This window comes from Triturus cristatus, chromosome 3_1 (genome assembly GCF_964204655.1).
Source record: "Triturus cristatus chromosome 3_1, aTriCri1.1, whole genome shotgun sequence".
In the NCBI taxonomy this organism is placed as follows: Eukaryota; Metazoa; Chordata; class Amphibia; order Caudata; family Salamandridae; genus Triturus; species Triturus cristatus.
In genome coordinates, this window is record NC_140583.1 from 34451981 (window position 1) to 34467661 (window position 15681).

The 15681-nt window shown below is 47.2% G+C and overlaps 1 protein-coding gene across 4 annotated transcripts in view; it reads right to left on the reverse strand.

Moving 5' to 3' along the window:
* Positions 1-4225: 4225 nt before the first annotated feature.
* Positions 4226-15681, reverse strand: part of MAPK8IP1 (mitogen-activated protein kinase 8 interacting protein 1) — a 529695-nt gene continuing 518239 nt past the window's right edge. For all 4 annotated transcript variants that reach the window (XM_085646705.1, XM_085646706.1, XM_085646708.1 and 1 more), the window contains 2 exons: positions 14880-14978; positions 4226-7915 (listed from right to left, as the gene is read on the reverse strand). In XM_085646705.1, coding sequence (XP_085502831.1) covers positions 7843-7915; positions 14880-14978 — 172 coding nt within the window. In that variant the 3' untranslated portion in view covers positions 4226-7842. The remainder of the gene's footprint in view (positions 7916-14879; positions 14979-15681) is intronic.

Below are 15681 nucleotides of genomic sequence, written 5' to 3' on the forward strand. Positions count from 1 at the left end.
GGCCCAACAAGGGCTGAGTTGCAAAGAACGGCCGCCCTCGTATGCAGCCGCTCCCAGGTATGTACTAAGAGCTTAAGGCTGCTTATCTCCCACAGTCGGATCTTTTCCGAGGCCCCGAAAGGTGGCCCGTTGTTTCTATGTGCAGTCCAGGCCCAGAGATCCTCCTCTCAGGGCGGGGCCCTCTGCATGCTGCTCCACGGCTCCACTGCTGTTAGTCTCCAGCAGTGCCACTCGGGTGCCGAGAACGGGTTCGTTCTCCACGCGGTCGTTCCGGATCACTACCCCCGACCCTCCGAGTGCCGGTGAGGCTGATTGAAGCTGTAGATCGGCCACGGCGAGCGGAGCTCTGCAAAGGAACTGTTACTTCGCTGCCATCTTGGCCACGCCCCCCTAGAGCGAGATTTTAAATGACATTGATACATATTTACAAACTCAATTGCCTAGATTTCCAGCATACATTATTCTAGGTCTTCCCAATATATTTACATTTCCACTTAAATCTCACAGGGGCCGACAAATGGGTCTAGCATTGGGGGTGGCACATCAGACGATTACGGCAAATTGGGGAACTGATAGGGTGCCGACTCGCCAGGGTTGGCTTCACCGTATGCGGCATTTGCTGGGGATGAAGAAGCTCCTTTTGACTCTAACTGCACAGGGTGACTCTTACAGAGAAATCTGGAAGCCTTTCATTTCACTCCTTTCTCAGGAGATTATGGAACTGACCTGTTCTAGGTATCTCAGATTGCTCCGTTTGACTGAACCAGCATCTACACCACAAGGTGGAGTCTCATCTTTATAATCTCCTATATGCATGCTGTCATCACTAACGGTCTTATGTGTTGAGTGTCCGAGGGGGGAGGATGGTGAAGGACAAGCGGGGGTTGGGATCCATTTAAAATTTCATAATTCAAGGGACACACCTCTCAGGGAGCAGATATCGCATTCGCAGAATTTACTGCCACCTTCCCAGGTCAAGTGGGCGCTCGTCTTATGGGAGCTAAATCAGGGTCCCCTTATGACCACTGCCCCCCCAAGATACTCAAAGTAGGACCAGAGGTAATCGCAACTAATCTGTCCGATATCTTTACCATAATGTTTTCAACAGGTGTGTTTCCTTCGGTTTGGAAACAAGCCTTCATCCTCCCTTTTATATAAAGCCGAATCTCAGCTCTACTGACCCCAATAACTATTGGCCTGTATCATGTCCCCCCCCCCCCCCCTCTAAACTTATTGAAAAAAATCACGAGCACAGAACTATGTAAATTTATCCAGAATAATCATCTCCTAGACGTGATGCAGTTTGGGTACAGACCAGGTCACAGTACAGAAACTGCCCTGGTCAAAGAAACGGAAGAGGTAAGGATGCCTCTAGACAGAGGGGCATCTGCTTCCCTTATTCTCCTTGACCCATCGGCTGCTTTTGGTACGGTGGACCATAAGACCTTGATTCGCCGTTTAGAGGAGATAGGGATCAAGGATAAGGCCCTTTCCTTGCTCACCTTCTTTTTTTCTAATAGGAGACAAACCCTAGCTCTAGGCAAATTTGAGTTAACACCCTTCTCTCTGCCATGTGAGGTCCCACAGGGATCCTCGCTGAGCCCAACTCTTTTTAATCTCTATCTATCTAAGTTGGCCCCATTTATCAAGAGCTTTAATCTGGATCTCACCACCTATGGTGATGACACCCAATTGGTAGTCGCAGTCTCTAACAGCGATCCGTCTGGACCTCAAAAATGTCCAGAATGTATCAAAGCAGCCAGCCTCTGGTTGAGAAAGCACTCCTTAAAGCTCAACTCAGGGAAAACAGAGGTGATTTTATTTGGGAACCTCTCTCTTCCCTGGTCCCCAACCTGGTGGTCAGTCTTGCTGCCCCCACCAATCCCTGTCTCCAAAGCCAAACATTTGGGGGTATCATACATGACAAACTCAATCTCGAAGCCCAAGTCTCATCAGTGGTATCCTCATCCTATCATACCCTCAGAATGATATGAAAATGTTTACCTTATATCCTGGACAATACCAGGAAAAACATGATTACTGCTTTAGTTCTCTCAAAGTTGGATTATTGTAATAGCCTCTATATGAATCTGGAAGAAAAGCATGGCAGTAAACTTCAGTTGCAGAACACCACAGCTAGAATGATTCTGAATCTCCCGGAATTCCATTCTATCTGCCCCGGACTATGAAAGCTACATTGGCTTCCGATCCGCAGCTGGGTAAAATTCAAAGTCCTCTGCCTTGCATACAAAGGTCTGTCTCTACGATACAGGACCAGAATTTCTGAGGCATGCCTTCTGATGGTACATTCCTAACAGACCCCTGCATTCTGCAAGTTCCAATGCCCTAGTGATCCCCAGAATCAGGAAGGCTAACTGGGGAGGTAGGAGCTTCATATTCAGGTCAACTAAACTTTGGAATAGCCTTCTGGCCCACATCAGAGCCATCCCATCACTTCTCGCATTTAGATAGGAGATTAAAAACTAAATGCGCCATCTTCAGCATGATGAGGTTCAGTTTGCGCCAAGACACCCTCAGGTATCCGCATGCTTTATAAATCCTCTTAACATAACATAAAATTTGCTATATTAGGAGCGGATTTAGGTGATATCTCGCTTAAGCTATTGACTTGTACTAACTTTGTAAAGCAACAATAAGAACAAATTTGAACCGAAAAGCTGTAAATCAATAAACCTATTTGGCTATGTTTTTTACCTGACTGATCAGAGCTGCACTTCTAGCTCTGGAAATGTCATTAGTCACACCCATCTGGGTATCTCCTCTCTATGTGCACAATGTCGAACCTTGGCTGGCACAAAGGTTTGGCCCTTCCATTAGGTCATAAAATTAAGCAATCTGAATCATAGTGCTAATGATGATACTAGCAGTCATTGTAATATGAACTGCTGTTTTCTTTGAATGCAAAGTGTTTGAAAAATCTATTGAAATTTTTCAAAATACCCAAACTATTTCAGGGACTCCTAATCTCCTCTCCACAACTCTTCTTCCTGCTAGGTGATTGGTGCACTCAGCTACCTGGGCTTTCATAAGAAGCTCCAGGGTTTCCTGCTTTTGCTCCTTTCTTGGTTTGCCCTGTGCTCCTCATAAAGTATTACAGAAATACAGTCTCCAGTTCAGAAATGCTTTAAGAGTAAACTTTTTGTCTTTTTGTTGGCAGATACTGCTATGTTAATTATTGAGCCTGAAAAGTACCTATTTCTGTCCAAGGCTAGACGTGTAAGTTACACAATAAGATGTCAATCTACAGGTTATCACAAATTGTTGTAGTCAAAAAGAAAAATGGAGAATAAAGGTTATCTATCAAATTACAAAATCTCAATCAAAGTTGAATGTTATGTCTTCACCAAAAGATTTGTGAGAAGCCACATTGAGGGAAGGTAAAGGAGGTGAAATCAGTCACTTTACTCTACTTTCGATTTAAAGACAGCCTCTTGTCCAACTAACTTGAAGGCAAAATGAAAGTCAATTACTTTTGTTTTGCTAGCCGTGTTCAAATTTCTAAGAATGTATTATGGTCTTGCGTCACCATTCTCAATAATTTAGATCAGATGTTGTCGTCTGGAAGTTTTGATGTATATGAAAATATCACAAACGCAATACTATTTTAATGTTTTAAGTATACCTATGGAAAAATAAATTGCAATGAGAGAATGCATGGTTCTATGTGCATAAGTTGAGTACCTTGGCCATGTCACTTGTAAGCAGGATAGTATACAGAAGTGTAAATTGTAGTATTCTAAATAATAATAATGACTCTTATTTATTACTCATATTTGTCTACCCACTGGATGTTTTTTTTATCTGCAACAGTTCTAACTTTTTTCTCACAACCTCTCTTGGATTAACAATGTTGAAGCTCACATTCAAATACGCCCTTCCGCAAGAATCCCTATTGCCTACGAGCCAAAACTTTAATATAAATATTAATTGAGAGATCATTTCTCTCTAACCCTATATCTGAGTCTGCGAGCCAGTATGGCACATGTATTATGGCGTGAGTGTTGTACCTGAGTGATGGCTAATTGACAGAGAATGCTGTAGGGTGAGGAAGTATGTTGAGATCAGACATATCTCTGTGGGATCTTTACTTGTAGAAACTTATGCACATCTGCAACTGGATTTGTTATCAGTTCATAAATACATTTCCAGAGTGAACCATAAAAGAAATAACGGCACAGGACAAAGATGCTGCATGAGATGAAGTTAGTTTTATACTCTTTTATTAAACAGCACTTCCCATCATTCCCAGATAACATGTACACCCCTCTCCAGGGCGTCTCTGATCAGAGTGGGGGTGCAGATGAATTGGTCTTACAGTCAGGATGCAATGAGAGAGGAGGCTGAAAGGAAAGAATGGGTTTCCGTTCAGGTTCTTCTACGCAGTCCGTTGACGTTGACGATAGGGACTGCGGCCTTGCCTTCTAAAGCACTTCTTGACATGCCAAGCACCTCTTCATCATCTGATACTCTTACTGCTGGGCCGCAGAGCCTCAAGTGGTCTTTATATGTATTCAGATCATTATTGTGCTATATGGGACTCAAATATACACAAACCGCCAAAGATTCCGAGGCGCATACGTCATGATCTATGGTTAGCGATGGTAAGTAAAGGTTGTGTATTTTCACATGACAGCAATTATGTCGCATTTAGGTGGGCATCACGGACCATTAAGTCATTGATTTCAGCTTTTAATGACACACCCGCACTGGCACATATTATACATTAGCAGAGTTCTGATGCTGTGATCGGCAACGCTGCAGAAGGGTCCTTCACTACAATTACCACTCATTCTTTATCAATGCAACAAAAACACACTTCTCTCGTTCACAAAGGAGACGAGGGATTACACTTGCCTCCCGCCCTTTCCCAAGAAAGAGAGGGTGGGGTAGACAGGAATTTACCTTAGAACAGAAACTGAGGTAAGCATTTCACTGGACCTTTGCTTCAGATTGCTGATTTCAACATTATGACCTTCTCTTTGTGCCTGTGATCAGCTGTGAGTCCAATACAGCACAGTTGTCTTTTCAATTTTATGTGTGCGGGTAACGCCACATTAGTGAGAGTAAATGTACTCCAATACATTATGTTATTTCGTAGTTTTAGATACAAAAATTGCATTTTTTAACATACATTTGGGTCAGTCTTATATAAACCATAATTTGACATTTTCTTCCAGCATTTAGTGAGGCAAATAGATGCATCACCCTCCTCTTTCTGAGTAGTAAACATTGATATTAGAACTGTTTGTGTTTACATCACTGAAGGATCCGCGCGTTTCCCGTGATACTATCGCCATCACTCTGCCCCACAAGATTGGTGGTAGGGTTTCAATGGGGCTTCTAGTGAATGCTGGTGAAAGTTACTTTCACTCCTATGCTGCTCCCTTGTTACAACACCTGCTTCCTCCTAAATAAAAGCGTCATCCTTACCTTATAGAGGAATTTGAAATTCAATTCTCTCTCATAAACAAACATTTCAAATTTAAGTTTAAAATGCAATGTCCTACAATTCAATCCTATGGGGCTAGTTGTTAAACAGTTTATTACAATCCAGTTCACTAGGGCCGGTTGTGTGTAAATATGCAACCCCCTTACAATCCAGGCCTGTGGGGGGAGTTAAAGTAGTCCTTACAATGCCATCCTATTGATGCCAGTTGAGTGTCTCCTCACTGATCAGCCATCAGTTCTATTTTCTCATATGATATGGTCCATGCCACCAATTCTGGCCAAAGAGCTTCACAGCAGCATCTCTTAACCCAACAATGTGTGTGGTCCTACTCACCCAAACATCTGTCACAAGGATCTGGTGGAAGCGGATTGGTTACAATGGTGCTGCCCCATATGCGGCATCTCATTTAAGTTGCCACCACCCATGGCATGGAAGCACCTATTCGTGCATCTCCGTGTGCAATGGGGGGTACACCTGCAAGGCTCTGCCTGTTTCTTGGCTGCGCATACCGAACACTGGGGTGTCATTTGCAGAAGCCCCCTCTAGGCAGCATAGGGCAGGATGCGGCACCAACATATCACCTGTATGTTGGGCCTTTGACTGCGGTCTCCTCCTTGTGCAGGCACAGTGGTTTTACTGTGGTTGCTTGGGATTTTTGTGGGTCTGGATGGACTGTGGACACTCGGGTGAGGTCCTCACCCTCCCTAGGAGTAAAAATTGTGCTTTGCTCTCTTCCAGGGTCCAGGAAGGAAGGATCCGGTGGGGTAAGGGGTGCATTTGCCAGCTTGAGAGACTGGTGCTTGTGCTATATGCCCCCTAGGTGTGTTGCACAGACACGGAGTCTTTCCATACGCTCAGACCGCTCCCCTGACCCTGTCCTTCCATTTCTCCAGCAGCACATCTTGTGCTGTTTTCCCTCCGATGCCCTCAGCCTTCGCCGTGCTGCATTCACTTAGCACTCACCCTCTTCAGCGGCAGACCACTCCTCAGGCAACATCATTCCTCACAGTAATTCTCTTATGTCACACTGCATGTCTGTCCAGTACAGCACTCCAAGCACCCCCACTCCACAGCAAACCTTTATCCCCAGTATCAGCAGTAAAGCCCTCTCCCATGGGCAAAACACCCCGCAAAGCTCTCAACCAACACAAATGCCCCAATGCAACCCTCACTTCAATGAAACTTTGATTCAGCAGCTCCCCTTTAGAGGTCTCCCCCAGTAACGCCTTCGTGCCATAGCATCCCTCTTCCCAGCTCTGGCCCCAGTACAGCTCTCTCCCAGGTCAACACTCTCACCATTACAGCTCTCTCCCAGGTCAACACTCTCACCATTACAGCTCTCTCCCAGGTCAACACTCTCACCATTACAGCTCTCTTCCCAGTACTTACTTCATATGCACAAGGACGGCACTGTCCCCAAGACTTTCTCTCCTAAGAAACTTAGTTGCATTACTGAGACCAGTAGGATCCCAGACAGCCCTGGCCACTGTCGTAAGACCACCTTCCGCGTGCACTAGTTTAGACCGTGACTACATCACTGACAACGCCATCAGTGGATACAGGAGCCGGACACAGTGTCGGCTGCGTGAGTTGTATACAATCGAGGTCACAGATACAGCACTGGATGCTTAGTGTGTACAACGCCGGGCACAGGCAGAGCGCTGACAATGACAGCAGTATATACAGGCGCTTATATACAGGCGCCACTCATAGTACTGAGGCCTCCTTTATTGTATACAATCCAGGCCACATGGGCAATCCTGGGAAAAAGTATGTGGCTATGTACAGGCCATGGCTGAAATGGTGAGATCACCTTGAGTCTATACAGGTCAGGCCACGACGGCAGCGCCGAGGCTGCCTTTAGAGTAAAAATCCCATGCCACAGCCGTGGCGGTAAGAGCACCTCCAGTGTATAAGGCCCACCACGGCCGCAGCACGGAGACTGTCAGATGATATGGACATGGTGTCCAGCAAAGTAGATTCAGGAAAATATTTTACATCAGATGTACCGGTAGATCTCCAGATGACCGTCCTCCAGAGACGCCAATGCTTCCACTCATACGGTCACCCCCACTGGTCAGCATGTGCGCAGCCACAAAAGACCGCGCCCCTCAATGTGCGCACACATGACCCCACACAGCTCTCAGGGAGGACCGCTGCAGTGAGGCCAAGAACCATGCCTGCTGAGGTCAATCCAATGGGGGCTGCTCTCTGCTCCCCTTTCTCTAACCTTTCTTGCCCAGGCCTTCTTAGCCCATCTTAGCTTCTCTTCGCTTTACAAGCAGCTCTGTCCATGCACAGCCAGCCACTAGAACACATTACACAGTATGTACATGGACAGGAGCCGAGCACCCCTGCCGTCTGTCCACCGCCTACTCTAGGTAGATGTCTTCTGTGGGACAGGTGTACTCCACAAACTCCTTGTAGAAGAGCTGGAAGGCCCGTCTGTAAGAGAGAGAGAGAGGAGACATGTCAATAGTGATGGCATGAGGGAAACTAACCTTACTTCACGACAATAAAACTCTGAGATTTGCAGGCGAGAGCCTCGAGCCATATAAACTAGTGGCTTTAGGCTAAAATGTCTGAGGAAGAAAGAATCAATGGAGCTATACAAAAATATAAATCTCTATTTCTAATACACAGCCTCTTTGTGACACTCACACATATAGTCACTATGCAAAATGTGACCTAAAATGAAGTTCAACAGGTTAGTAAATGCATCTAAGGAGTGAATGAAGAACATTCTACCTACCTGTAACCATTGCTTTGCAGTTTGTTCTCTCTACTTGCAGTGCACTCTCCTACCGTGAAGAGTTCAGACTGAATTATTACAGCTTGTCGTTCTCGACACCATTTGTTCTGACTTCATACATGACTCCCATGGCTGGTAATCTTGACACCCTGAAGCCGATGATACATCAGGACTTCACCTCTATCTCAGATTATAGGTATTTTGCCCTAATCTGTCTTTCTGTTGCTTAGCTTGTGTTAACAGCTATCTTTCTCTTCTGTTACACCAGGGCGGGGGGGAGGTGGGATCATGAGTGAATCTGCAACAAAGCCAGCTCCAAGCCAAGAGCGACCGATAACAACTATTTCTGTTTGCAGTATGTGTCCACTGCGCATTCCCACGAAGCAGTAACTTCATCCTCCGTAAATGGTAGTGCGAGTGAAGGGAACGTAAGCAATGTTTTTAGAACCTCTGTCTGTACGAGTAAAGCATCTCTATTAACGTGAATAGCGATGCTTTGTAAATGTGTACAGAGGACCCTGCAGCGGCTCTACAAATGCGGCTGACTGAGGCCCCCGCAGGCGGCCACTAGAGAGGGCAGCCCTCTAGTATCATCTGGGCACCCCACACCCTCCTTAGGGGCAGGGACTCGGGGAGGAGTCACCTCAGCCTGGTCGCAGAACGCTAAGGAGCGTCACTTCCTGAGGGCTAGGACTGGGGGAGGCATGTATAGGCCTCCCCCACCATCTTGGCGCCCTCTTTCACACACCCGACACGCCGTCTCCCACCCTACCGCTTACCCGGCGTGGTTCGTGGCAGGCAGGAGGCAGAGAATGTTGTAATTTTGTCTTTTTTCTTTGCAGGCAGAGTTACAGGGCGATCTGGAAGCAGAGGGGTACAGAAGGATACCTCTGCGTGGCACCATAGGGGGTGCCAGAGCCAAATCCTAGGAGCCTCATGGGAGGTTCCTGGAAAACCGTGTCGGCGCCCCGTTAGTCCTTCGGGCGGGTGTGGACCTGAACAACCGGGGGTTTGCTATGCTACGCTCCGCCCTGTAAGGGGTGTGAGTAACAAGGGACCATGTGTCACGTGATCCGGGAAGAGGATCACCAGAAGGGACAGCACAGATGGGGTTCTCCCCAGTGCTGCTTGGCTCATCAGACAAGCAGGCGGCCCAGTTGGTTGCCTGTCCTTGGATCGCCCGTAAGATAACCCACCATTTTACATAACGGTGTATGTAATAAACCTGCAGCAACTTTACCCAAACAAGAAATATGTTGTGTGTTAATTTATTCACATGCATGTTACGTTGGAGGGGTGGGAAAGGCTGCCAATTGTGATACTATGCCTGCTATCAGGGTGCTGCCCGATGTGGCCATTGTTGCTCCTTCTAATGTTTAGAATGCAGTCTTGTGGACTGTGAAAAGAATGCTGGGTGCATGCAAAGCTTGTTTTGTATGCAGGATACATCTGACCATACAGTACAAAATATTTACAGACTCGCCAACTCACACAGGGTTACCGTGTGTCACACGATTTTGGCTCCCTTCACACGGTCACCCAGTAAGGAGCTGAAATCACACGTGGCAGGGGAAAGAGCTGAAAAACACTGTAAACCGTGGATTTCCAGCTCGTTTTCGGAGGCTGTAAGCAGCCGATGTCCATAAAAGGTGTGAAAACACCCCAGGAAATCAGTGACAGCCGGATGACACTTTTGTGTTTTTTGGGAGGGTGTGGTTCAGTTTGATGAGGGGGAGAGTGCTTCTTGGAGCTCTGCGCCAGGCCCAACCCCTCAAAAGCCCCAGCCCCTCCTCACACGGTGAAAATATGTTGTAAGTTGGCAGGTATGCATTTAGGGCCCAATTTATATGTTGACGGAAAGGAAACTCAGTCGCAACTGAGATGGAGTACCCTTCCCGCCAACATTATGGACTTCTTGCTAAATTTAAAAGCGGGCGGACTGCAGCTTGCTGACAGCTCTTGCTACTTTGCTATATGTCTGCAAGCCCAATTTAGATTGGGGGATATGTAGCTGTTTTTTACTGCCTGTCACTGCCAGGAAATCCTGGCGGTAAGGGGCACTAAAAACATAGAAATGCCCTCCTTGCCATGGAAGATGACTCCCATGAAGAGGGGGCATTGTTTTACTTTCAAAAACAAAATCACACTTTGTTTTTTTGGGGGGGAAATAAAAAAAAGTTGCAACTTTGCCGTATGGTTCTGTCATGTTTTACGGATTCTCCCGTCACAGTTACATTAATAGGAGCCACCTTGACGGCAGTTCCTGTAAATGTTAGAAATGTCCGTTAGCTTGACGGGCATTCCCTAATTTGTTTGCCAGGACCTCTGCCAGGACGATGGAGTAAGATACTCGGCCACCCTGGCGGAGGATGGCCCGACTGCCTATAATTAAACTGGGCCCTTAGAGCAGCAAATGTAATACACGACAGCCTTCCCAACATCAACGATGGGCAAAGGATGTACTGAAGTGCTTTATGGATCAGGGGACAGTATTGTCTGATTAATGTGACATGGTGACACCCTTTGGTAATATTATGTGTGTTTTATGGATCAAGGAACAGTAGTGTCTGATTAATGTGGAATGGTGACAACCTTTGGTAATATTATGTGTGCACAATACTATACAGCGCTTTACGTATGGTGTATTTATTGCAAGGGCATGTGAGTCACTAACTCTACATAACGAAGTGATGAGCACTTAAGACGCCATCTTTGAAGAGAACTCTAAGACACAAAGAATGACTTGGCGGCCCGGACACTTTTGAATCAGATGAAGGAGCGGGAACTCTTCTAGGTGGGATCACATGTTTTAGACATTCCATAGAGGGCATGAGCAAGGGTGCAGCTTCAGGGGGTGTTTGGGGTGTTACACCCCCTAATAAATGTAATAATTGTAAAGGAGATTTCTCTCAGGTACGGTAAGGTGTCTGTTGGATTTCACCTGGGATTTTTAAATACTCACTCAGACAACAAGCATTTGCAATGCAATAGGTCTCGCATTTACGCGAGTTTGAACTATTGACATTGCAAATAACAATGCCTTTTATTTTCATTATCATTTTAAAAATCTAAATAAAAGGCATTGTTATTTACAATGCCAATAGCTTAAACTCGCGTAACTACGAGACCTATTGCATTGCAAATGCTTGTTTCTTCTTCTATCCTTCTGCATCCAAATAACTGACTAACCTATCCACCACATAAAATTACTTTCATGTTTCACTATACTAATCCAACACTAATCCTCTATGGGTCTCGGAGTAGCGTGCTACTCGCCGAAAAATTGCTTTGACGCCTCGTATGGGGTAGTAAGCGCTATATAAAGGCAATTACAATACAATGTGACTGACTCCTATCACCAGTATGGCCCAAAGACTAACATGATTGACTCTGCCCCAGCACTATCATCTCTAGTGTACAAACACAGACGTGATTGACTCTACCTTTGGCCTGTTACCTTTCTAAGGGAAAGGATATGACTCTTCCCCAGCCCTTTCACCTCTCAGAAGCAGAGACTGGCACATAGCTGCCAAGTGTCACAGGTCCATATCTGACTATTTAGTCAAGGTCAGGTTTTTTTTTCTTAGAATTGTGGGACTTGTGGTTTTATTTGACCTGGTATAAAACCAGGACTACATGTCCCAGAATTCTAAGAAAAATTAGGGCTGGACCAACTAGTCACACGCGGACCTGGGATACCTGGCAACTCTGGCCCGGCATTACCCCCTCTCAGGTGCAAAGAATAACATGTGACTGACTCTGTCCCAGAACTATTAGCTTTCAGAGGGAAAGATATATGTACTCTTTCCCTTGCCACTACACTTCTCAGAGACATGTGACCGACCCTGCCCTAACACCTCACCTATCAAAATCAAACTCTGTCTCTCAGCCGGTTCACCTCTCCGGTGCAAACACTGGCATGTGAGGGACGACGCCCAGCCCTCCCATGCCCATAATGTTGAGGCGCACAGTCCTGGTCCCCGCACTGATTCTGTCCCCAGCTCTTCCGTTTCCATTATGTCGGGCAGACATAATGGAAACGAAAGGGCTGGGGCAGAGTCAGTGCCTTAGCTCTAGGACATCTACATTTTGAATAATTCACTTTTCTTTGGTGTCTACGATGGATAAAAATATATTCTTTTTATAGCTTTTACTTTTATTGTCCAACTGAGCGAGGTCTATCTGAGGCCCTGATGGCGAGCGGTATCCTCGGGAAGTACTGCTGTGCCAGATCACAAGTGCTCCAGTGTGCCCACACCTGAAATGACTAGCTGGGGGAGGCAAGGAATGGTTTCATTGGGTGGCCACAGAGACTTCTGGGTAGAGTTTGGAGGTGGAGCTGCAGAATGGCCTCTACCCGACCCCCTCCAACACCGCAGGAGGAGCATGCAATGCTCCTTGCTGGCACACAGGGATCTGCCCAGCCCCCCGATGCTCGCCTGACCCTCCTGCACTCGCTCCCTCCAGCCCCTGAAGTCCACAATCTCAGGTTCAACACCTCTCAGAGCATGTGACAAATCTGGCCTTATTGACACAAGAATTGGAGATGGGCATGCAGAAAAGCATACAGGATTCCCAGCCCCACATGGGCATTCTATATACGGAGAACAGAAGCGTGCCACAGTTAGTACTTAAGTCTGGGGATACTGATCAGAATCAATAGTTCCGGCCTGGCATTGGCACAGCCTCAATCTGGCCATCTTGTAACAGGGCCGTTACTCCCTGCTTTGTGTTGGTGACTCATTAATGAGGTTGGTACTAAAGTCTTTGAATCTGCTAGTGCCACTTTCTGAAACTTTATAACAAAATCATTGCGTCTTCACAAGCCGTCGGCAGCTTCCTTGACACGTGTCAATGATGCTGGGACTAGTCCAGGGACTGAAGTTAGGATTTCTCAGCACCTCGAATGCCACCGGGTGTAGAGGTTGTGAACACACAGGAAAGTATCCTTAGGGTATCCTTAGCCCTTCTTGATTCAGGATTCTTGAAACAAGGTTCATTAATCTTAGGCCAAGAAGACACTTTGGAGGAAGTTCTGGTGTTAGGCTATTTGCCACCTTCAGGCTTGTTCCGGCAGATTAAGGCCACCTACAGACCTTGCAGGACCTTCTGCTGCCAGGCTAGTAAGGCAGACTAGGGCCACCTTCACATCTTTCAGGACCTTCTACTGCCAGACTAGTAAGGCAGACTAGGGCCACCTACAGACCTTGCAGGACCTTCTGCTGCCAGGCTAGTAAGGCAGACTAAGGCCGTCCACACACCTTGCAGGACCTTCTGCTGCCAGACTAGTAAGGCAGACTAAGGCCGTCCACACACCTTGCTGGACCTTCTGCTGCCAGGCTAGTAAGGCAGACTAGGGCCACCTACACTCCTTTCAGGACCTTCTACTGCCAGGCTAGTGAGGCAGACTAAGGCCGTCTACACACCTTGTAGGACTTTCTGCTGCCAGGCTAGTAAGGCAGACTAAGGCCATCTACACACCGTACAGGACCTTCTGCTGACAGGCTAGTAAGGCAGACTAAGGCCCTCGACACACCTTGCAGGACCTTCTGCTGCCAGGCTAGTAAGGCAGACTAAGGCCACCTACACACTTTTCAGGACCTCCTGCTGCCAGGCTAGTAAGGCAGACTAAGGCCACCTACAAGGTGCCTTCTGCAGTCTGGCTAGTGAGGCAGACGAAGGCCACCTACACACATTACAGGACCTTCGGTTGTCAGGCTAGTAGGGTAGCTCAGAATAACGTTCTGTATCTGCTCGGAGGACGGGCGCCTCACGCCTGCTACGCTATCCTCAAGGCCTCTCAGTCCAACTCTCTGTGCAAACCATCTGGGCATCTCTGGAGCAACACCAAACCTGGAAGGAACCACCCAGGTATTCCACTGACCAGTACAGCCCAGCTACAAAAAGCAAGAGAGATGGTGCTAGCATCTGTAGAATTGCTACCAGTTCACCACAAGCTGCCCACATCAGGGTCGGGAGAGTTTCATGAGAAAACCAGTAGCCAGGAAACCTCTGGGTTCAGAAGACGGCACGGAAACGTGAAAGGAAAATCAAGACTGAGGAAGACGTGCAGCAAGGAGCAATGCCTTCTCTCCCACCCACAGGCACATGAAGCAGTGGGGCACAGATGACTGTGAGTATTATCTGTACAAGGAGTGGCTGGCAGCTTTCAGAGCAGGCACCATCATTAAATATTTTATTCTAGGCAAAAATGTGCAGTGGGCCTCAGCCCAAGGCCTTGATGGGGCAACAGGAACTAGATTACAAGTATTATGGGGCTATGAAGGTACCTACCTAGTCTACTTACTTTCTACTCACCTCTTCATCTCTTCTCCCGCCCTCCCCCGCCTCCCTAGTTTTCGGCACACTACAGCTGCCAGCAGAGGCCCACGACATCCTCAAAAATAGATCACCAATAATGGAACAGAGTAAAGGCTGGCAAAGCTTCAACCCTCAGAAAATGACAGCACAGGTGTGACCTGTGGCCCGCGATGATACAAGTTCACCTGTAGCACAAAGCACACCGTTCTGGCCAGTGACACGTGACAGGCCAGGCTCACTACTCGGGACACGACGGGAAAGGCTTGATTAGTGCTACATAATAGGAAAGGTACACTCATCACTCCTGATGAGACACGTGTGATGTTTGGCACTTACCCTACTGACTCAGCAAGAGGTTTAGTGGATTCCTCCGAGACAAAGACGTGGCAGGCGAAGCGGTGATCAGCTGGATGTTTTGTGATGAACCCAAAATATCTGAAGGAAGAGAAAGGAGAAATTATGAGAAGAGGTGGAGACATGAGAAGAGGTGGAGTCATGAAAAGAAGTGGAGTCATGAGAAATGATCTAGTCAGAAGAAATAGTACAGTTGTGAGAAGTGGAGGCGGCATGAGGAGAATTAGAGTTGTGAGATCAGGTGGAATATTGAGAAGAGGAGTCATATATAGAGGACGAGCCATTAGAACAGGAGAAATGATGAGAATGGATGTACCTATGAGATAAAAACCATAAGGGACCATGGATATCACAGCTTTCCAGCTTGAGGGCATGTGGTGGTCAGAGCATGCCAAGACCCAGGCATGGGGTGGTCAATGCTTTCCGCATCTGAAGTCTGGGGCTATCACTACTTTCTAGTCTAGGGCTCAGGAAACCCAGACTCAAGGACTGTGGCTTCGCAGCTTTGTGTCTGGGAGCTCAGGCCGTCCTGGTTTTACCCCGCAGGAGGCCTGAAACTGAAGTAGCGTCAGAGCCTGATGGCCCAGGAACAGTTTTCAGCTTTCATATCCTCTGGTCCCTGGGGGCATCTGCTCAGATCTAGGAGTCTGGGGCAGTCACAGCTTCAGAGGCTATTGTCCTACAGCTGAGGCTGAAGCTGTCCTGGCTGCAGAGGCTGGAGACCCAGAGCTGGGACAGCCTCAGATTCTGAGCACTACAGCTGTCATGGTCTCAGAACCGGAGA